The 24707-nt window shown below is 37.1% G+C and overlaps 2 protein-coding genes across 3 annotated transcripts in view; one reads left to right on the forward strand and one right to left on the reverse strand.

Annotated features, from left to right (window-relative positions):
• The window catches only part of LOC140144305 (uncharacterized), a 55714-nt gene that overhangs the window by 3086 nt on the left and 27921 nt on the right, over positions 1 to 24707 (reverse strand). The window lies entirely within an intron of this gene.
• LOC140144288 (dehydrogenase/reductase SDR family member 1-like) lies at positions 163 to 23698 on the forward strand. Of its 2 annotated transcripts, none has more exons than XM_072166108.1 (8): positions 163 to 384; positions 923 to 984; positions 1375 to 1518; positions 2578 to 2663; positions 5288 to 5420; positions 6927 to 7067; positions 8460 to 8529; positions 10279 to 10724. In XM_072166108.1, the coding sequence occupies exons 1-8, from the start codon at positions 267 to 269 to the stop codon at positions 10491 to 10493; spliced, it is 969 nt and encodes a 322-aa protein (XP_072022209.1). In that variant the 5' UTR covers positions 163 to 266; the 3' UTR covers positions 10494 to 10724. The 2 variants fall into 2 exon arrangements, with proteins under 2 accessions (XP_072022209.1, XP_072022208.1); XM_072166107.1 differs by lacking the exons at positions 923 to 984; positions 1375 to 1518; positions 2578 to 2663; ... (2 more) ...; positions 8460 to 8529; positions 10279 to 10724 and adding exons at positions 17006 to 17073; positions 18067 to 18210; positions 18344 to 18429; ... (2 more) ...; positions 21223 to 21292; positions 22971 to 23698 and having other exon boundaries at positions 233 to 384.

Genomic DNA, 24707 nt, shown 5'->3' on the forward strand with positions numbered 1-24707 from the left:
GTCACTATCGACCCATGTTTGATAGCAAATCAGTACAGAAAATTGAAATGGAAGAAATGCATTGTGGGAAGTGTAAGATATCTTCTTTGTGGGCATTACAAGTTACAATCTTTGTTTTCTAGTTTGCATTGTAGCTACTGGTAATAAGTGTTGTCTTGAATATTGAACTAAATTCCGATATAATTGGAAACCGAAGAATCATACCTGCTGACAGCAATAATATCACTTGACCAATATACATTGCATGCTTATTCCTAAAATCAAACATGTCTGGGTCTGGACCATTGTCAGGCAGAGTATGCATAGTGACGGGTGCTAGTCGTGGTATAGGAAAGGGCATTGCATTACAGCTTGGGGAAGCTGGGGCTACTGTCTACATAACTGGTAAGTACTTCTAGATGAGAGTTACTACATAGTGGTGGCAGTTATGGAATAGCAAGTTATAGAAATATATTATAGGTGGCAAACACTATTGTAAACATGCTCCTTTCTTTTCTGAAAAGTAGTAATAAACATTCAAATGATTCAATTTCCTTAAAAATTCAGTCATTTTAAAGATGGTCTAAATATGATCAATACTTAAAATGATGTTTGAAGCAGCTTTCACATGTATTGTAAGATATAAGACTTGTACTACATGGCTTTACAGAGCTGTTAAAGGCTGTTAGACCCTCACTTTTCAGAAGACATGGAAGACTCAATGCAGAAATTGCTTCAAAAGTTCAATTGTGTCTGTGAAGCGACATTACAAAACAATCACTGTCAAACCACTAAGTTCCCTATACTGTCAGTTTTATTGTATGTGTTTCGTAAATACCCCCTGAAATTAATGTCAGAAACTACTTTCAAGAGAGACAAAGCAAGGAAGTCAAATTCGGAAACCATGCACAACATAATTCTATCCCATAAATTTATTTTCTAGGTAGGACATTGAGGCCAAAGGGAGAAGGAGTTGGCGGCAGTCTTCAAGAAACTGCAGAAGAGGTAAATAAATTGGACTCTAAGTCTTCCACAGGGGAAGTATGAATTCCAAATGGAATGAGCACATTAGGCAGCTTCATTTGAATTCATACACCCTCTGAGAATGATTCAACTTGAAATGTTGGCTGGCCAAGGTGCACTCTTGTGGCTCGCTATCTCCGGTCATGTTTTTGGAAGGGTCTGTGGTTCAAAACCGGACTAAAGAAAACTACTTTAAACTTCATCTTTTTCTTCCTTGTAATTTATGGTTAAAGGCATTAGGCCAATGCCGAACTTGTGGTGAAATGAAGTACAGGGGGTTAAAGAATTATAGTATATTTTTATTTCAGTAAACATTTATTGACTGTAATTATATCCAATCTAATTTTGCTCCACATGATGACACATCTACAGGTCCAGGGTCGTGGAGGAAAATGCATCCCTGTTCAATGTGACCATGGAAACGATGAAGAAATCAAGCAGCTCTTTGAGAAAGTCAAAGATGAACAAAATGGCCGCCTCGACATACTGGTCAACAATGCCTACAGTGCTGTGCGGGTAAGTATAGAAAAAGTTGCATTTTCTACACAGGGGTGGTGAAACTGGGTTGTGGGCATGTACCCCTTAACTAGCTCAGATTCTGAGCCTTGATATGGGTCCTCAATTAAGTTGTCATGTTAGTGAAAACCATGACCTACTCTCTCTGAGCTGTTCTGAAAGTGCCTATGAACTGGCAACAGTCACTAAACATGCTTTAGAAATATTTCATGATCAGAGGGAAGGGTAGTCTCAGGACCATAGATTTTGTACATGGTGTGCCCTGGTTTCTAAACTCACAAGGGCTCTGCGATCACTAAACATGCTAAATATTTCATGATCAGAGGGAAGGGTAGTCTCAGGACCATAGATTTTGTGCATGGTGTGCCCTGGTTTCTAAACTCACAAGAGCTCTGTGATCACTAAACATGCTAAATATTTCATGATCAGAGGGAAGGGTAGTCTCAGGACCATAGATTTTGTGCATGGTGTGCCCTGGTTACTAAACTTACAAGGGCTCTGCGATCACTAAACATGCTAAATATTTCATGATCAGAGGGAAGGGTAGTCTCAGGACCATAGATTTTGTGCATGGTGTGCCCTGGTTACTAAACTTACAAGGGCTCTGCAGTCACTAAACATTCTGCAATCAATTGAAGGGGCCATCTCAGGACCTTGTTGATCAGGAGATTATGGTTTATGCCCTAGTCACTAGACTGGACTTGCGTTATCATATTAAGGGCGCTGATTGAGAGCTACCTCAAACTTGCCCCCCCATAAGCTGATAATTATCAACAAATATTTGTTCATGTCGAGGGGTCTGTGACACAAAGACAACTCCATTTTGGCCATTTTGAGAAAAATGAGTTTAAAGATAATGGTCCACATTGACTTGTAGTTAAGTCTATGTTTCACTGGCCATTGATTTCAATGGGGTGCTAAATACAGAACATTTCTATGTGTTTATTGGGAAGTGTTCATCTTTCTGAAAATTTTGATATCAAAATCTTGTTTTTGGAAAAAATGGAGTTACGTCTTTGTGTCACTGACCCCTCAAATTGTGTCTTTAATATTTTACAGGCCATATCAGACAGCATGAAAGACAATTTAAAGTTCTGGGAAGAAGACATAGGAATGTGGGATACTGTCAACAAAGTTGGTTTACGGTAATTTGAATATTCTAATTAGTATGTAAATTAGCTAGCATATCTGACATAATTTCCACAACCAACTCCACAAATTTGACAAAACTCAAAAGCCATGAAATTGACTCAAAAAATAAAGCCAATCTTATACTGAAATTAGTTTCTTTCAAACCTGATTTTGTATGTAAGAAACATTTAGTACTATTACTAATAATTATTATTTCAGCATTTTGAGTAAAGATGAGTTATTTAATGGATCATACATTATGGCTTAATCACCATCTTGTATTGACCAGTGCATGCATCTAGCTCGGGTCATGAATGGTACCAGCTAAAACAAGCACATATTGTCAACATCTCATCCCCAGGAGCAGGGACAGACTTAGGTTTCAGTTTTCTACTGGCCCTCCGGGCCAGTGAAATGGCAAATCTAGTGGCCCTGCAATAAATTTACTGGCCCAGCTTTTTCAATATATTCTACTGCAAAAAAAAAAAAACACCCCAACTTTTTTGTCAGTGCTTTTGGGGGGAAAATCTATATCAAGTTTAAATCATTTGTCATCATACAATGTGTATCATATCGCAAATATCAAAAAATCTAAATTATTTGATATTCCTCGTTTTCAAAATGCAATTCGATATGCCTGATGTGCTCTCAGGTCTCACAAAAAATATGTGGAAACATCACTATCCGAGCCCTTTAAGTCAAGCAAACCTTTTAAAACATTTTAATTTGTTTTGTACTAAATGTACTCAATCATCAATGTAGAGAGTATAGTCACTAACACAAGTTCAGTCAGTAGTCCTGCCATTTTTAGTTCCAAAAGTTTCAAACTGAACGGTATTTGCGGTATCGCTATCATCATCAGATATAATTATGTAGCGCATGGAAGAGCTAAGTAGTACATAGACCTACTATCATCGTAAAAAGTGGCCGTATATTTCTAACTTGCTGGCAATTCAAGAATAAGAATATATGTATTATACAAAAAAGAATCATTGAATAAAGATATAAATTTCAAGTGACAGGCAGAGCAGAAAACTGTGTAAATATGACCATCACTGATATCAGGCTCAAAAATCTAGTGGCCCGCTGGGCCAGCATTGTTGGAAGTTTACTGGCCCGACACAAAATCCACTGGCCCTGGGCCACCGGGCCACTGCTTAAATCCGTCCCTGCCCAGGAGTTATAGTTCAATTTGCTACAGTACGATATTGCAGGGATGAGATTGGTAAATTGTTTAATCCGGAGAAAATTTCATCCCAGCCAGCATATACCTGGTCCATACACCCATACGCAGTATGGGTGCAATATCTGCTTTTCTGATTCCCGTTTCATCAAGTGCGCATTAATTCTTGCCAGATATGCCAAATTACGATCACGATTTCATTAACAAAATTGCGATCTTTAGATGGGATCCTTTTTCACATCAGATAATTTGAACAAAAATAATACTCAGTAGAGAGCGAATGATTTAAGAATGAAAACGGCTCTGCGATCATTTGATTGCATTGTCATGCTATACAACAATGGCGGATTCAGGCGGAAGTATAAACAATATTAACATCATTCCGCCGGCAACATTCAGCAAACATTTACACCTGCATGTAACAGTGATTACCGTATATAGACAGAGCCTGGTAGACAGTAATTATATAGCACCCAAATTATCTCATACATGCCATTTTATATAAAGCTTCATTTCACAAGGCAGAGAAGACAGCTCACTGTTTGGAGTTTTAAGCACGGGGTGAGGCAGACCCTATACACCCCAAATATCTCAACAGATTTACATCGATCTCAATGTCTATGTCTATTTTCTTATGTACCGTATTTTATTGTTTTTTTACTCCATATTTTTACTATTATCTCAGTTTCAAATTTGCCGCCTTTAGCCCCCATGGACCAGATCGTGTCACTGCAACTTTTTAGAATGGCTACATATCCAGTGATGTACATGAACAAGCCAAAATGGAACAGCTGCCCCTCTCCACCCCCATGAGGTCTTCCCCTCATGCTCTCTGTGGGATGCTGGCCGCCCTGATACTTAAGATTTGCAGGCCTTTTTTGTACTTTATAGCCCATTTTGTTAAGTTTAGCCCCCTTGAAAGCTGTCTTGCCCCTTTGAAAAAGTCATGGCTACCCTACTGTGCATATATGTGACGTGTCATGTCAAAAGGAGACACTTTTGGGCAGGATCGTAAATTGAGAAATAGCCAAAAATCTGCCCGGGTGATTTTTTCACAATTTGAGTTAGTTGCGAATTTGTGATGTTATTAATGTTTAACATATTGTCTGATAGTTTCAGACCGGAATATAACTTGCATCTTGTATTTTTTGAGACATTTCTCAAGGTAATTCCTACCGTCAACATTGTCAATATTATTTTTAAAGGCCGATATCTCAATTTCCAAATTTGTAATACCATAACTTACGAACCCAATATCTTCGCTTATGAATGCCCGTTTTCATTGGGGAAAACGGCGCTGTGGAGCAAAATATCTCTATATTTAAGATATGTAAAAACCTCAAAATTGATAACCTGCCCAAAAGTGTCTCCTTTTGACATGACACGTCACATATATTCAACCCATGTTAGTTAATTTAGCATTTTCCCCATTCTATTCTCTTTTTGTGAAACTAGGGGTCACTATCTTGCTGCAGTGTATGCTGCCCGACTCATGGTACCAGCTAAACAAGGACTTATTGTCAACATCTCATCCCCAGGAGGCTTAGTTCACTTCGCTACAGTACCTTATTGTATAGGCAAATCTGGAGTAAGTTTGTGGACTGAAATTCAAACTCAACCCATAATTTTTATCGATAATTTAGCAATTTCCCTCTTTTTATGAAACTAGGGGTCACTATCTTGCTTCAGTGTCCGTTTCTGGTACATGCTAAACAAGGACTCATTATCAATGTATCATATGCAGGGGGCTTTGCTACCCAAGCAAATCTGGAGCAAGTTTGTGGACCGAAATTCAAATTCAACCATTCATTAGTATACATGTATCTGTTCACGCATCAAGACTAATAAATATCACAAAAACAGAGATGCCACTTGGTTGTTGATAAAAATCAGGAAGTTGCGAAGCGTAACCAATCATTCATTGCCAAAAAAATCCTGAATATTTGGCTAAAAATGGCAAAAATCAGGAATTCCTGATAAATCAGGAAAAGTGGAATCTCTGCATACATTCATTCATGATCCAATGCATCGCTAGACTGGCCCCCAGTCTCGGTTCGATCTCTGGATAATGTAACAATAAATAATTACGTAATGCCCTATGAAAAAAATGCCAACTCCCCCCTTATTTTCTTCAATGCCAAAACCCATTCCTCTTCATCCACAAATCGACGCCACTAATTACACCCACCACAGTCAACCATGCAGCAATATAGAAATATACTCGTATTATAAGTGAACGCGAAAGTCCATTGAGCGCTGATTCCGAGACTGGTCCAATCTGTTAGAGATCTCACTTCCAAATATTCGTTCAACGAAGCACGGTGATTCGATGTCAATTACGAAAGCCCGCCCCAGTTTCAATTCAAATATGGTAGCACAAAGCTATGCGCGGGATGTGACGCAAGATCGGATGGGACACTTGTCAACAACTGAGAGGTATTGAGCTCAAGTGGCACGCCTGATAGACCCATGGTACGCGCAATAATAAAAGGCAACCACTCGACTCGGACTTAGGCCTATTGTCCATATTGCGTACATTATCGCGTGCGGTTTGCAAATGTTTGCACATTATTTAGCTAGGGAAGCCTTTTCAAATATCCCCCACTGCCAAGCTGCGTTGATTGGTCGGATACAATATCGTTGTTTAGTCGCTTACACAAACGTTAATGTAGTGGAAACATGGACGTGGTATATAGAAAGATTGCGTGACTCCAAATCCGTAAAAGTGAACTTCCAGCAGTTTGTGGGAGCTGGAAGTCAAATTGCCTACAGACTGGGAGGGTCCGTGTATTGGGTTGATTTTTAATGCTATGTAATCTACATTACCAGTCGTTCTCCACGGACCCGAGGGAGGGTCTAATGCATCGCAAGCATTGATAATTGTTACAAAATGTACCATTTTGGGTGCACCATTTTAACCCTCTCCACATGGGTGTCGACTGCAGACGACAAGTTCCAAATTTTCTTTAAAAATTACAAAATTTCAGAATAGTACATTTTCATGACCATATATGGAATTCTTTAAAATGAGTACAAACAAGCCTAGTATTGGTTTAGTGGTTCTTGATGTGTATGTACCATGTTTACCACACAGTGCGACAGGATGGCTGCGGAATGTGCTATAGATCTGAAGAAACACAACATTGCCTGCATATCACTGTGGCCAGGTGCTGTCAAGACTGAGCATATCAATGAAATGATGCAAGAAGAGCACTCTGGATTAGTTAAAGAGGAGGTAAGAGGTTTACCCATCTTAACCTGGTTTTAACACAACATTGCCTACATACCACTGTGGCCAGGTGCTATCAAGACTGAGCACATTAATGATCTTAACCTAGTTTAAGGGTAAGTAATGATCCTTAACCTTAGTTACTGGGATAAGTTATGATCCTTACCTGGTTTAGTTAGAATTACTAATGATCAACCCGTCTTAAATTAGTTTAGTTCAAGCATGATAAGTTAAGTGGTCAACCCACCTTAACCTGGTTTACTTAAGGGGAATATTAATGTAATGATCAACCCATCCCTGGTTTAGATGGGAACAAACCAAACGTTTAATGTCCTATAAATAAACATCCTTTCATTGGGGTGAAGGGGGTCAAAAAATCTGATTATATCTGTAAACAGATAATTAAAATACTGGTGAAAGTTACGTCCCACACGTTCTGGTTGGAATTGCCAACCTTTCAAACATGTTAAAGGGAAGGAGGGAGCTGGGGGAGGGAGGGGGTCAGCCTCCTAACACAAAGCACTTTCATTAATAGGATGTCATCAAATTTTTGGTTTGTATCCTAAAGGGGAAAGTAATGACCAACCCTGGTTTAGTTAAATGGGTATTTAAGTAATGATCAATCCAAACCTATTCCTCATTCCACAAAAATACAGCACAAATTTTTGGGGATTAAAAAACTATTATCAAGTTCTGCCAAATGAAACATAGCTCAATCCTTATCATTATTTAATAGTACTAACTGGAGATAAAACAAAAAGCTCACTATTTTACTAATTTCTTGAAAAAAGAGCCAAAACATGCATTTTCAGCATGTTTTCCAACAATTAAGTCACAAAAATTAAAGACTTGGAACAAGTCTAACCATTCAAAATCTTAAGCATATGGCAAAATTTTGCTCAAACTTTCACCTTTTTGTGTTACTGTAATTTAAATTAAATGATTGGTTATAATGAAACATTAGAATGCGTAAATTGAAATCAGATTTCGTACAAGTCTTTAGACATGATTGTCACAGCATTTGAATACTGAAAAACACCCTAGAAAATGCACATCATCAATTTGGCCAAATATAGCACTAACTCCGTGCCCGGTTATTGATACCAATAAATGACACTCCAACTTCAACTCTACCACATGCTGCACGCTCGCTTTTTTGCATCACGATCAGAAAAACCCAAACGCCTAACTAAGGCTGGCATTTTCGGGCGGGCTAGCGGGTACCCGCCTGAAATTACATTATTTTTTTAAAAATATTTTTTTGCAATTTCTGGTACCCGGTTACCCGCCCGAAAAATGCGCCGGGTACCCGGGTACAAAATTACCCGAAAATGCCAGGCCTACGCCTAACCCTAATCCTTAGACTCTTCATTTCATTTGTAGGTTTATTTCTTACAGGCTCGTTCGATGTTTGAGCATGGAGAATCAACAGAGTTTGCTGGGAAAGCCATTGCACACTTAGCAACAGGTATGGGCTATTCCAGCTGAAATCCATACACCCCCTATGGAAGACAAAACCTTAATCTCACACACAAGGGGTGTAGATTTCAAATGGCATCACCCACAGGTCATGTCTTCCATACGGGGTGTATGGATTTCAACAAATAAATCAAAATAGCATCCTCGGCCATATTAATGCAGTCTATTTAAGGGGCGGGGTATGAACGTTTGGACAGTATATTTTGTAGGACATGAGAGCACATCAGACATATTGAATTGCATTCTGAATACAAGGAATGTCCTGATGATATCAAATCATTTTGATTTTTTGAAATTCGTGATATAATACACATTTTATGGCAAATGATTAAAAATTGATATTTTTTATATTTAACAGTCCTAGAAGTAAACTTTTAAAATCTTATGATATGTACTTAAAGCCATGAAGTGTGATTTGCTTCACAGCGACACCCTCAATTTTACTGGGATTTCTACTTTTTGCATAATTATAATGCTCAGTGGTATACTAAAATACAACGTAAAAGTGCTTTAATGACAGTAAAATTTAACTTTTTGTATTAAAAGCGGGTCGACCCAGTTTTATTCAGAGTTCAACGATCGAGTACTTGCTAACATGTACCGTTGATGTCAGCTTGTACATACGTCGAGCGCGATGCTCCGTGCAAGTACACGTAATATGATCGGCGAGCGTAGTACACGCATTGTCGGCACTGGAATGAAATCGCAATTTTCTTCGTTATACCTCTTTTGTTTGGCTCGAAATTAAAAGGAGATAATATGATCAGTGAAAAATGTTGTCCTTTCGTATTAAAGATATGGATTCTTTTCCCCCAAAACACCCAAAAATTTAGATCTTTTGTCAGAAAAAAATGTATATCTTCAATATGAAAGGTCAAAATTTTCAATTGATTGTCGGCTTTTCATCCCAGCTACATACAAGTAGATATCATTAGATTTAGAAAGTTTACTTCAAAGACTCTTAAATATCACAAATTTAAAAAATATTAAATTTTAATAATTTGTCATAAAATTTGTATTATATCGTGAATTTCAAAAAATCAAAATTATTTGATATCAGAAGGACATTTCTCGTATTCATCAAAATTCAATTCGATATGTCTAATGTGCTCTCATGTCCCACAAAAAATACTGTTGAAATGTTCAACCCAGAGCCCTAAAGAAACTATGAAGCTCAACCTATGGTGCATTGTTTATATTTTCTGTGGAATAAACTGGTGTGTATATGTTTTAGAATATTGGTACATGCTTCTATTAGAAAAATTGAACAGAATTGAACATTCCACCATGAACTACGTCACATGCAGCCTAACTTTATTGCATGCAAACAATGCCCAATTTTCACATTGAATAATATGGCCGCAACCAATCGTTTGAGAGATACTCATCATCACTGGGGGCCTTTGTTAGAAATAAACACTTGTTTGATGAAGGACTTGAAGGAGTGGTGATGGCAATCCCCTCAGGTTATCTATCCAGCAAACTATAATTACACACAATATGAGTGGGGGCATGGGGGATGTGCCTTCCAGTCAGAACTCTTGCCTCCACTTCCCAGTAAAAATCTAAAATTTCTTATTTTTGCCAGAATTTGGGGCAAGTTAAAAAAAAAATTTACCCCCTTCCTGCTACTGACAATATGGGATGGGGATTTTGGGTTGCCTATGTATGATCCTGAAATAAATGCAGGCTATCTTTCCTTTCCATACATCTAATGCTTATTTCTTTATATTTTCAGATCCTAACATTATGCAAAAGACCGGCAAGATAATCCTCACATCTTCGGTAGCAGAGGAATTCGGTTTCTGTGACATTGACGGCACCTATCATTATTATATGTTTAGTTTGAAACAAGCGTTCATCGTGTCCAACCATCCATGGTTGGCGGCCATGACACCTGCCTTTATTAGGGCACCAAAATGGATGGTTGCAGCAGCCTTCCATCATTTTTAACCCCTGCATAAGTATAACACTTACTGATTGGCTACAAGAAGACTAAATTATTATGATATGGAATTTTGAGCCAATGAGCAGCATGGATAAAGAATGCAATATTTTAATTGGTCACTCAGATGACAATATTGTATAATTAGCCAATCAAAAATGCTGTTAAGAAACCACCCATACTTGGCGGCCATTATACCTGCCTTTATTATTTAGGGCACCAGAATGGACGGTTGCAGCCCGGGGGATCACTCGATATATATATTCCAAAAATGTATAGTTTGTTATAAGTCAGACCTTTCAAGAGGCGCTATGATGAAAAAATGTTCATAGGTCAACAACCTTTTTGAATTCTGACCATAGTTAACAACATCTGATTTTGGTGTCTAATTAAATATGTTTTCTTGCATGAGAAATACAACTACGCAGCTTAAAAAACTGTACAAGGAACCAATGACCTCCTTATTACAATATGGATGCTTTTGGCAGCCATGTTGCAAAAGAGGGTCATCGGTTCCTTTTAATTTGCTTAGTTGTATTTCTCATGCAAGAAAACATATTATTAGACACCAAAATTACCAAAATCAGACGTTGTTAACTATGGTCAGAATTCAAAAAGGTTGTTGACCTATGAACATTTTTCCTCATAGCGCCCTCTTGAAAGGAAGTTTCAGGAGGTGAGCCCAAGCTAAATTTATTCAGAATCAATCAAAGATCCCAAAATGACTCTCAAACTTTTATTCTATGATTTGGTCACGGATTCTACAGGCTGGTCCTGTACTAATATGAAAGTTGTAAGCATCCGCGTGAAAGAAAACACGGATTTAGGGTGGTTTTGAAAGGCAAAACGAGGATCCGCACGGATCCGCGATTAGGGTCTCAAAACACTCATTTTACTAAAAGAGGTGTTTTTAAGGATGATCCTCGCTTAGGGTAGTTGTTTAAATTAATACTCAATTAAAGCCTTAATGTACGATCTTTTTAAATTTTTAGATTTTTCTTTTTTTCTTCTAAAATGATAATATGCAATCATTGTGAAAGTTCCCAATACATTTGGACGCTTGAAAAACATTGGGAATTTGCAAAGAAACAACATCATAAACTTCACCTCTATCACTCGAAACATCTCGCACTATTATATATATTTAGATTAGGACAGCGAGTGCTGCCTCAGAGTTAGTCTCCCTGGCGCTGCCAGTTTGAGTTACGCTCCCTCCACATGTGGAGGGAGCGTAACTGCTAGTTTTGTACGAGACTATGGTTTATGCGATCGTGGCCGACATAAAGTCATAATCTAAAATTATGAGTTTATGTCGGACCAACAGAAAATCGTCCCGTGTTACGACAAATAGGACGAATTTGACAGTTTGCTCATAGATTTAAGTTAGAACATGTGTAAGTATTACAAATATGCCAAAAAATCGGTTTTGAAAAAAATTAAGGTAAATTCTGAAAAAAGATCGTACATTATGACTTTAAAGGACATTAGTGGTGACATAATTATTAAGTTATTCGGCACAAAAGAGTGGATTCTGGGCAATTTTACTAACATAAAATCGGAGCCGACTTCAACAGCGCCGAATTTTAAGCTTACCGTTATCATCACTGTCACTGAATGGCACTCTACTGACACACCCGGGCGACACACGTATGAATAGGGGTAAATTTCAAACCAATTCCTCACTTATGGTATTCTTATATTGTCTATTGAGTAAAATCCTTGTTTAGGGTTAGTTTGACACATTTTCCACATCCTAGCTTAGGGTCATTTTTGAAAGTCAATTCACACAGATGCTTACTACTTTTATACATGAGTGGCCCCCCGGGGGTTGCAGCAGCCTTGCCATCATTTTTTAATTGGAAGCTTTTACCAAAATTATACACTTTAGAAAAGAAAATTGTTCTTTCTTGAGTGGTCGTAATTTGTGGTAACCACACCCAAAGTGTATGTACTATCCTATAGGACATTGTTATACTGTTTTTGCTTCTCATATCAAAACCGATGGTGCAATACAACTCCAAATTTGGAAACATGTTGTTTTAATGGTAGGCCTCAATCTAACATTGAAAACAGAAAATGAAAAATCGGACCACATCTCTTTAATGTGATTGTGTGTGTTTATAGGATGTCAATCACGTAGTTAATCCATGTTCCTAATGTTCCCATCATGCTCTTTTTTTGAAGTTTTTTATTCCCTGTTCTTGGAACTGGTGGAGGGAGAAAAAACATACACAATGGGCCACCAGTTCCCAACGATCATGAATTAAAACATAATATTATAGTCAAAATTTTTAAGAACAGGTACAAAGGACAATCACAAAAGAGACAAAAAGCGATGGACAAAGAGAACGTTCACTCTTACAAACAAAACACAAGCACCAGTCTTGTGTCAAACAAGTGCACACATTACTTGGTTACACCCATCTTGATCCTGCCATAATCAGTTTGAAAATAATTGAAGAAAAGGACAACAATTTAAGATGCTTCAAGATCAATGGTCCATTTTTTGAAATGGTTCCCATCATGCTCTTGGTAGTTGAATGTTAAACACGCAGTAAACAAATTAAAGGATTGAACTACCGATGTAGGAGACTCTTGCAGTAATAACAAGCCTTCTATGCTAGTACATATCAGTGGCGTAGCGTGGGTCATCCAATTAGAGGGGGCACCGATCATGATGGGGGGGGCACCGGTCTGATGGGGTGGGCAGAAGCCATTTTTGGCAATTTTCCTATGGGGTTTTCTAAATTTTGCAATCCGATTGGGGGGGGAACACATGCCCCCTTTGCCCCTATGATAGAAGATTATACGATTCTTCCGAAATTATACTGCACATCATTTGACTAAAAGTTATTAATTATGTATAAATTATGTATATGAGCATTCTGACTTTGTGTACTTGATCAATCAATCTTGGGTACCCTAGATTTCTACTAATCATGTAATGTTTTTTGTTTTCTGAGATTCTTATCTGAAACATTAATAAAATTAATGTTTAATTTGAAGCTACTTTGTCTCATCTTTAGTTTACAATGTTGTGAAATCATTGGACATTATTTATTTTAAGCTCCACAATGAGGTTTTCTTGGGTTATCCAGGTTGTTAAAAAAGAAATATGAAGAGTTGAATTCATGCACTCATATAGATTATGGAGGACAGAATTTTATTTTTAAAAATGAGGATGACTCTGTCTTGAGTTACATCGTATTGAATACCCTCTATACCTCATGTTGGGTCGCAATCATTTTTCTATCATTGTTATAACTAGAGCCTCATTACATCATTCATGGGACACAAACATAAATTGCTAATGTATTTTACTCCCAATCTAGTCTACTTCATAGCCCCTTTTGGAAATTCATAGTTCAATATCAAATCTAGTCTACTTCATAGACCCTTTTGGAAATTCATTCTTCAATATCAACTCATCACAAAATGATACAAGTTCAGAATAAGTGCTCCCATCCGAAAACCATGACACCAATTTCTCTGGGCAGAGCAGTCATTGGGGATGTGTTGTGTTTTATGAAATGGCTTAGCTGGTGTGAGCACGTGTGGCCGAGTGGATAAGGCACTGACTCATAATCCATAGGTTGCGAGTTCAACGTGTTGTGTCCTTGGGCAAGGCACTTTATCCTCATTGCCCACTGGGGGATGGGTTGGGTTGGATTGGATTGGATGTTTGTATAGTTGTTTGTTTCAATGTTGCAATATTGGCGCTGATTAAGCTGCTGCCTGCAATTTGCATTGTGTCTGTTTAGGTGTGTTTATTGTACAATTCTAGCCATTTGACCTGCGGGTCACCATCAGAGTTTGAAATAAAACCTTCCTTTTTTTTTAAGAGCCTCTTTACCTCAAGTTGGGTCACAACTGTTTTTTTCTTCTTATCATTATGTATTAATAGTAAACCTCATTACATCATGTTGGGACACAAATCTATATTATTGTTTGCAGTTCATAAAGGTGAGCCAGTCAGCCTTTTGTTTAGTTTACTCACAGATCCTTGAAATCATTTATCTTAAATGTCAACCAACTGTAATGAGCTAAATTTTTCTGTGCACAATTTTCACCTTTATATTTCCACCTCTCTTTATAACCCCCTCCGACTAATTTTGAAAAATCTGTGAAACAAATTTATAGCATATCAGATTTTGCTTTTATTAGATATTTTTTTCTTTCAGTTTTTAAATTCATAGCTAGAATTTGCATTTTGATTCTAAATAAGTGACCATAAAAGTGTTAAAATTAATGACCAAAAAATAGCAGCATACACAGAAGTTGAAATTGTACTATTTCTTTTCAACACTTATCAGTATTACTCAGAACAGAACCATATAACCTGTCTTTGACCCAGCAGTGAAAAAAAGAAAAGGGAAAAAATGTAACATGATCTGTCAAGTTTCCCCTCACAAAGCAGTTGTGAGTTCATTCACTAAAGAAAGGTTTGGAGAAAGGTCTGTTTACCCATAGATGCCCACTTGGGTAGCATATCACCTGTATGAGCCTGTTCACCTGTACTGTGCAATACAGCTACTTGTATTTTATTATCTCCACTCTCATATGGATATAAGCACCTTAAAATCTCCACATTTTGAGGAATTTAGTTGAGAACCACTGGCCTGGATACTTGGAATTGTTATACAGGTTGGACTGTGCAGTGGACATACACTAAGTACTGAACTTGCTAAGTAAGTATACAGATCTTCTTGTTAGATAGAAATAAAATGTGAAAATAAACATTTTATTTAATATGAACACTGGGTTTGAATGACTTAGCCCTATTATCTTGGGGTGCTGAATTGTTTTGTAACTTTTTACATCTTTTTTTACAGGACTTAGCCATGTCCAGACCTTTAGAAGATCGAGTGTGCATAGTGACTGGTGCTAGTCGTGGTATAGGAAAGGGCATTGCATTACAGCTTGGGGAAGCTGGGGCTACTATCTATATAACTGGCAAGTGCTACACTGTTTGTCATGGGGTTCAACCCCTACCCTTTTTATTTTTCCCCCACACTTTTTAGCCAGATACCCTTTTTATCAGGAATTGAACCCACCCCTTTTGTGAACAAAGCTTACAACAAAGCTTACAACATTGTAGTTGCCACTGAACATCTGCACTATCGCAAATTTCATGGCCATGTCCGGGTTCATTATTTACTATCGCCGCCATAATTGTCCATTTCAGAGTCTGAATTTATGCAGAATTTATCCTCATAACGAAAAGTCATGATTTTCTTCATCATTTGAATCATTTGCGACATTGAAATCATGTGCATCGGCATCACAATATTTGCCAGATATGATCTAACCGACAGCCTCAACCCCCACTTTATCCCAATAGCATCAGATAATCAGGTGAAAGCTCATATTTTTCTCAAAACCCCAATGACATTTTAGCCCTGAAATGTTACATTAGGCAGTATGAACAAAACATTAATAATTTGGGACTGCCTACATCACTCCAGAATATATGTACTGTTCTATCGGCCACTGTGAAGTTTTTACTTCTAGAATCCAAACCGCCCAAGAAACTCAAAACATGGAATAAGAATGCTTGGGTGATGGGCCTCAATGTGAGGTAGGAAAGTTGTAATCAGACTTTTTTAGTTCTAAACCATACATGTAACAGGCAAGGGTGGCGCCAACTCACGCCATGGGGCAATCTTTTAAGCTTTTGGCGCTAAGGGGCCGTTTAGAACCCTTAATTCTATTGTTTCGATCTGTTGTGAAATATTTGGCACTTTTTGACTCCTCGTTTGTACAGGTGTGTTAAAGAAAATTCAGGAAACGGAGAGGAAATTGCTTGTTTCCCGACATGGTAAACAGGCAGTCTTAGACATAAATTTGTGATTTGAACCACTTTTATCAGATGATTCATAACTTGCCTGCTGGCATTTCAAATTGCCCTGAATATTTTTATTTAAATTTTGTGAATTGGAAATTACACATCATTTTCAGTAACAAAAATGGGTTACTCCAGTTGAAATCCATACACCCCCTATCATCATGATCATGCCGATGGAAGACAATTGACCTGAAGAGCAGCTGAATCTCCCAATGGTGATATTATGAAATACAGTAAGCCAAAGAATTAAGGTACCAGTTGTGTTCACCCCATGTCTTTATTTCTTGGAACAATTTCAACAAATGAGGTCTTAAATTCGAGCTAACAAATGCAGCTATTGGCTGCTGGTTCCAATTATGACATACCGTATCTGTCATTGTTTAGGATATACAGGGGCCCAGGGGGTGAACATAACTGGTACCTTAATTTTTGGCTTACTGTATAAGAGTCGCCCATTTTGGTACTCCAATTTGAAATTCACACTCCCTGCGTGGAAGATTAAGGCCATGTCTTCTGTAGAGGGTGTATGGATTTCAATTGGAATAGCCCAATATTGCCGCTGGTATAAAGTAGGTGACCAAAGTGTGTCACACAAAACACAATGTTTAACTGTAGAGGGTCAGGAGGATTTGGACACCTAAAATATATTGCCTGAGTTTTACTTCCCATGTACAGGTAGAACTTTAAAACCTAATACTGACAATAATGGTGTTGGAGGCAGTCTTCTTGAAACAGCTGAAGAGGTATGATTTATTCTGTCTGTTTAACCGGTTGCTCCATGTGAAGGAAGACTTTTCAGTCGGGAGGGGACCAGGCTCAAACAAATGCTCAAACCTGGATACCCGGTCCCCGCACTCTGTGCATCCGTGGGTATGCATGCTTGTCGGTGAACTTTAAAAACACCCCCTTATGCATCTCATTTCGCGAAGTTTTTAGGGGAAAAACACCCCTTTTTTTAGCGATTTCGCAAATTATTTGCCCTTCGACAATATTTTTTTTGTGTTTCGTGAATCGTGTTTCTTCATCTGAAAACACCCCTTATTTCACGAAATATTCGACGAGCATGAATACCCACGGATGCACGGAGTGCGGAGACCGGGCCTGGATACAACAAGTGTTTTGTTTCAGTGCTTCTTTGTTATGAGGGTCTTTGACAACAAAATGACACATAGATTCATCTATAAAATATAAAAATGTTGCAAGAAACATCTAGGCTGTAGAGGTCTCATCTTTCTCTTTTCGTCAATAAATATTATGGAATGAAAAATCTTGTGAGTGCGATCACAGTTGGCTAAGCATTGGTTCAATTTTGGTTTATTTGTCCTGATGAGACTTTTTGCAAACTGCTCAAATTTTGTTGCAAATAAAAGGATAAGAAAAGAGTCATGGCGAGTCACAAATCAACTGTGTCACATGATTTTGGACCCAATTGCCATCATGTGCATGCCTACATCATCTCCGATGGCAAAGTTCAGTGGCTGATATTAGAACAAGTGAAAACTAATATCTGATGACAAAATACATAACTTTTAATGAATAGTATGGAATATCTCGGGGCACATAACACTATCTTAAGACCCACTGAACCAATACTGGGATTGTTTGTACTCATTTTAATGCATTTTTCATGCTGATTCCAAATATGGCCGTGAAAAGTTACATTTCTGAAATTGTGCAATTCTGAAATACAAAATTGAAACTTATAATAAATGCTTTTTTCCTTGAAATGCAAACAGATTGAGAGTCGAGGAGGCAAGTGCATCCCTGTACAGTGTGACCATAGCAACGATGATGAGGTGCAGAAATTGTTTAATAAAGTGAAAACAGAACAAAATGGCCGCCTCGACATCCTAGTCAACAATGCTTTCAGTGCTGGACCGGTATGTATCATATCTGACTAGAAAACATGATTTAAAATGACAATACAGATAGATGATTGCATGATTCAAAGTTTAAAATAAGTGCATTAAAGTATGATTTGAAGGGGTTTTACATTATTTTCTTTTTCTGAAGGCACTTGCTACCAATATGCGAGCTGAACTAAGATGGTGGGAGGAGAATGTGGACATGTGGGATGTATGCAACAGGGTTAGTCTCAGGTAAGCAATGGGCTATTTGAATTAGAAATTCATACACCCCGTATGGAAGACATGACCTTAATATTCCACACAGGGAGTATGAATTAGAAATGGGGCTACCTGAATGGGCGACTCCATTTGAAATCTATACACTCCCTGTGTTATTAAGGTTGTGTCTTCCATATGGTGTATGGAAAAATTTCGACTGAAATAGCCCAACATGTGACTAGGGCTCTCACCTAACGGGTAAAATTTGAAAACAAAGAAGAAGTTATAGGCCCTTTATTTATTTAAAAAGATGACCTATGATATAGCCAAACTACCCCCAAAGATACCAACATTCCCCATAATATAAAAGTCAGTCTTTATTGGAGGAAGCACTTTCTGACCAAATACCAAAATTTCCCAAGAGTTTCCTAGATTGTCCTTTTTCCAAACCTAACCTGACCTATTATGAGCAAAAAGTTCACAATTTTCCACCACCCCCATTGCACATTCCACCCTTGCTTCCCTTAGATTTAACTTTGCACCCCCCCAATCTGGTACTGTTACTGAAGTCTATTGCATTTGCAAGCAAAAAAAACCCAACAACAAACGAAGACAATGGTCATCCTGCTGCCAATATTTTGGATGTATTCCTAATTATACATTTGGGCACTTTTCTGAAACATTTGGGTGTATTTCTAATACATTTGGATGCATTCCTAATACATTTGGGTGTATTCCAAATACATGGATGTATTCATAATACATACATTTATTCCTCATATATATTGTATTCTTATATAGGGGTCAGTACCTAGCAGCAGTATATGCAGCAAGATTGATGGTACCTGCTAAACAAGGTCTTATTTGGGCACTTTTCTGAAACATTTGGGGTGTATTTCCAATACATTTTGATGCATTCCTAATACATTTGGGTGTATTCCAAATACATGGATGTATTCCTAATACATACATTTATTCCTCATATGATTGTATATAGGGGTCAGTACCTAGCAGCAGTATATGCAGCAAGATTGATGGTACCCGCTAAACAAGGTCTTATAATCAACGTCTCATCTGCTGGGGGTCTCATGCACTTCTTCTCTGTACCATATTCAATAGGAAAGTCAGGGGTAAGTAACACTATGGACCACAATGGCCTCATCCCTATGGCATAGTTCAATAACCTCAATTAAACAATCATAGTGCAAAGTTTGACCTCAAGTTGCAGAGTTTTTGTACCCAAATTTTCAAAGGTCTTTCAATGAATGTACAAATGTATTGGGGTTAAAGAACTGTGCCCCATAGATGAGCATGTTGCGGATCCTAGTGTAAGCACCAGGGAATATATCTTGCCCTTCCCTCATTGCATTTCTTCCATTTCAATTTCTGTAGTTTAAAAACAAATTCAAGTCAAAACAAAGTCAAGTCAAAAAAATTGATTTTAAACTACAGCATGTAGTTCTTGTTGTTTGCTTTATATTTTTTGTCTGTCCCTGAAGAAGAGCAGTTTATCTGCTCGAAACGTCCGGTGGTTTTTTTTTGGTCTGTTTGGTGTTGTTTGACTGCTATGTACAGTAGTACACAGTGATTTTCATCACTTCCAGTGTACTGTTTTCCTGACACTTTTGTGGGCTCTTGAATTGGCCATTTTTGGCCATCAAACTTTGCCTGTTTTTGTGCCTACTCTGGATGTTCGGTTTAGCGTGTCTGTTTATATGCACTTTTGTATTACCATTGAACCTTGTTGTTTTTGCAGGTTCAGCACTTCAGTGGGCCTTGGAACTGGTAATTTTTGGCTATCGAACTTTGCCTACTTCTTATGCCTACATTTGCTGTTTTTGTCCCCCTGCGTACTGTCTAGTCTGCATTTTATTTGTTTCCCCACATCAAGTTGGTGTACCGGTACCTTGCTTTTTTTCTTTCCTGTTGTTCATATTCAAGGTATTCTCTTGTATCATTTATTGATCCTTGATATGTTTTGTGTCCTTGTCCGTTGGATTCACCATTACCCACTTTTTTTTATATCAGTCCTGATGAACTTATTCAAAGAGTGACAACTGGAGTGACTATTTCATATGGAAGTGACCCAATTGTATATTCTATTTGAAACCCATACTCCCTCTGCAGAAGTCTAGCTAAATCATCCACATGGGAGTATGGACTTCAAATGGAATAGCCCAATGTTTGTTTGTTTCCTTGTGTACAGAGTGATCGTATGGCTTCCGAATGCTCCATAGACCTCAAGAAACATAATATAGCATACGTTTCATTATGGCCAGGGCCTACCAGAACAGAGCATGTCCTTAAACTTCAAGCGGAAGATTCATTAGAATTTCCAGGAGATGAAACAAAAATGGTAGGTCATACAGTAAATTTTGCGTACTGAGATGTTGATACATCTAATGCACGAGCCCCGAAGGGGGGAGTGCATTAGATGCATCAACAATCAACATCTCAGTACAAGTGCATTATGTTGTACAATTTCTCAAACAACGAGAGATACGCATTTATTAACTTATTTCATACACGAGAAAAAAATCCTGTGATTTCCGCTATTTTTATAACAAAATTATCACTAAAAATGTTGGAAAATGCAAGCAAACATAAAAGCATCCATCCGCAAGAAAAATGAACGCGTCTGAAAGCACTGAGCATACTACGCGGAGTGCGCGCCCGTGCAATTATACAATATTACTAACGTGTGCTCTGATTGGTTCTCACTATCTAGGAGTGTATGAATATCTCTTTACATTTTCCTTGCACTATTGTATAATTACCAGTTGTACAATGTACATGAATACATGTAATTTGTAATATTTTTTTCAGCTTTCAAGAGTAATAGAGATCGGGGAAACAATAGAATTTTCAGGGAAAGCAGTAGTTTGCTTAGCATCAGGTGAGAAGATCTGCATAATAAAAATAAAATAATATTTAATGCTAATCCACTGCATGCTACTGTCTGTTCAATTAGCTTAGATTCTTGAATTTTTAAGATATTTGAAAAAATAAAAACTTGTGGCCAAAGTCATCAAAGAAAAGTGTTGGCACCGCCTTAGACCTAACGTGATTTATACTTTTCAAATTCCCAAGTTCAATTTAAAACCCCATTTCTTTTCAATTTTGCCTCATTTTGGGCAGTTACTTGGGTCCACCGAAAGGGTTCGCGACCTTTTTACAAATCGTGTGGGACGGTCCATTCTCAACTTAGGGCATATAGACCCTATCCAATTTAGCAAAACAATCTGTCCACCAATCTGTCCGGCCATTTCAATTGTTATACCGTTCCGCTTATTGGATAGGTTCTATAGGTGATGATGGTCCACCGGTTTTTGTTACACGAAATTATATGGCGCGAGTACGTTTTATACATAACATTATTCTGAGCATTATTTTTTCCTAAACAAGGACATTAAAATTATGGATTTCGTTCTCATTTCAACTGGTTTACAATGTAAATTGAGTTTTGTTTAATGCCACCATTCCTTCCCAAGAATATCAGCATTCGCTTGATATTTTCAGATACAGTAACTTTACAAGAAATGTTTTCTGTAACCTGATTGTTTTAAATAATAATTTTCTTGTATAAAAGTTCTTTTGTTTCACAGTTTTTTCAGTTTGTATTCAACAAACAAAACGAAATAACAAATTGCAAAAAATGTGTAGTTTTATAATATGCCTATAGGCCTACACCTTCTCAGACCCATTCTCAGACCCATTCACACAATAAATAAATAAATAAATAAAAATAAATAAATAAATAAATAAATAAATAAATAAATAAATAAATAAATAAATAAATAAATAAATAAAAATAAATAAATAAATAAATAAATAAATAAATAAATAAATAAATAAATAAATACACAAGGAATGTATTTATATAAGCTGGGACTATTTTAGAAAAACTTAGTTCCCATAAATAATAACGTAATGTTTCGACAGTAGGGTTTCAACACAAATTAGGCATACTGGCAAATATTTTGCTGGGCAATACTTCCTGATGCGGATGGTCGAATAAATACCATCTCTGCGCATTGTGACATTCGTCCCCATTGCTCTAAATGGATTGATTCCAAAAAGTTTATGGTACCCGACGTTCTCTGGCTTTTTATAAAAATATCGCATGGAAAAGACCAAATTGAAAAGAAATGGGATTTTAAATTGAACTTGGGAATTTGAAAAGTATAAATCATGTTAGGTCTAAGGCTGTGCTAACACTTTTCTTTGATGACTTTGACCACAATTTTTTATTTTTTCAAATATCTTAAAAATTCAAGAATCTAAGCTAATTGAACAGACAGTAGTATAGCTTCAACATGAAATGTCTGATGTTTTCAAAATATCAAGAAATAGCTAAAAAAACACTGAACCCAAACTGGGATTGTTTGTACTCATTTTAATGCATTTCTTATGCTAAATCCAAATATGGTTGATTGGACATGTACAATTCTGAAATTTTTTAATTTTTAGAGAAAATTTTATGTGCAAAGAATTCACTTTCTCACTCATACCCTGGCAACACATCCATGGTATGCAAAACATTAAAAAAATCCAAATATTTTTTATTGCAACAGATCCTAACATTATGAAGAAGACCGGCAAGATACTCCACACCGCCTGGATCGCAGACGAATTCCGTTTTCACGACGTCAACGGGCGCCATCACCTGAATCCGTTCTGCCTTAAGCGTATGCTACTCATGACCGGACACACATGGCTAGCCTCTGTCATGCCAGAATTTGTTAGGATTCCTTCTTGGTTGATTGCTGCCATGTTTCATAAATTTTATTAACCCTAATTTGGGTGTATTCCTGTTAAATTTGGATGTATTATGTTTGGGTGTATTCCTAATACATTTTGGTGTTAATGGTGTATGTAGGCTGGTAAACCCGAACAAAATTCAAATTTGGCAATATTTTTGCTAAACGAATTACTCTGCAAAAAATGTTTTGTACATAAACATTATGTAGTCAGAGGTTTCCAGTGGTATAAAAATCCCTACTTTTTTTTTGAGAAAAGTGGGGGATGAGGCTGTGGATCACAATTTGCCCCTTGAAGTGTGAAATATTATAAATCTATTCAAACCTGAGAGATCAACCTTGATCGATATTTTAGCTAGTTTTTTTTTTGAGGGGGGGGGAGCTACAAATGTAATTAGACTTTTTGACCCCCTCCTTTCACAGAACATCTGGCTTTTGGTGTGTTCCTTTACATTTTGCTTATTATGTACAGGTTGTTTGGCAAAATAAATACTCATTAAAAAACAAAAACTGAAACCTATGGCTGTTTTCTTTATCAAATAATTTTTTTCCTGATTTTTACACAATTGTAATGTACTTTTAACTAACATACCCTCAAAAATCAAGATTTAGTGTATTTTGACAAAAGTGGAAATTCTTTTCATACAATCAAAATATTAAAAAATACTTGCCAAAATGAAGGCTTTTATGCATTAGAAAAAGTTGGAGGACATCTCCCATTCACCCATGTGGTTATTAAATCCTTTTCTAGCGCATTTGTGTATGGTGATTTTCACGGTAAAGGGTGTAACTTTGGATTTTTAACATTTTGATCCGTAGTGTTCTAATAAAGCCACAGAATTCCATGATTTTTGGCCACATAAGTCATCTAGTTAGCAGCTACCTTGGGTAGCATAATCATCTTCGGGAGTTACTGCGTTCAGTTTTAACAGGCTTAAATGTAGGCCTACCTAATATTGCCATTTTGAAAAACTATAAAAAACAGTAACATTTTTGTAAAACCCTGTGTTTTCTTCAGTTAGTTCATGGATAATTTTTCTTATCCTGAAAGTACGGTCATATGTTCAGTAAACACTGCCACATTAGATTTAATTGTGAACAGCCCTGTATTTTTGAGAACCGGACTTGAGATTTGTCGTTTCGAGGCTTCATTTTCCGTTAACAATTGTTAACAAACTTTGTGGGTATAGCTTTGGTTCATAATTCTTGGTTATTTCTTCACTTCTTCTTGATTCATAACAGTTGATATCTTAACTTGAAATGGGTAACAAAAATTAGTCGATTTGCAAGCTTTTAAAATTTTTATAAAATCTTGACTTCAAAGAGCCGATTTTCCGTTAACTTTTTTGAAGCCTCCGAAACAAACTGTTCAGCACAGGGTTCGCAGGTTTTTGCCGCAGGTGGAAAAAACCGTGGTTTTAACCATGGTTTTAACCGCTTGGCAAAAACAATTTTTGCCAGTTTTTGCCGGCAAAAATGGCAAAAACTAAAAAAGTGATAAATAGTTCAGTTTTTTCATCTCAAAACAAATTATTAAGTTACCAAAATAAT

Source organism: Amphiura filiformis, unplaced genomic scaffold (assembly GCF_039555335.1).
Source record: "Amphiura filiformis unplaced genomic scaffold, Afil_fr2py scaffold_48, whole genome shotgun sequence".
In the NCBI taxonomy this organism is placed as follows: domain Eukaryota; kingdom Metazoa; phylum Echinodermata; class Ophiuroidea; order Amphilepidida; family Amphiuridae; genus Amphiura; species Amphiura filiformis.

Bases quoted from the DNA above. Each gene is read 5' to 3' on its own strand.
- LOC140144288 (XM_072166107.1), top strand. From the start codon at position 267: ATGTCTGGGTCTGGACCATTGTCAGGCAGAGTATGCATAGTGACGGGT. The intron at 385-17,005 runs GTAAGTACTTCT...TCCCATGTACAG, and splicing joins GGCTACTGTCTACATAACTG to GTAGAACTTTAAAACCTAAT. The intron at 18,430-19,393 runs GTAAGCAATGGG...GATTGTATATAG, and splicing joins TGCAACAGGGTTAGTCTCAG to GGGTCAGTACCTAGCAGCAG.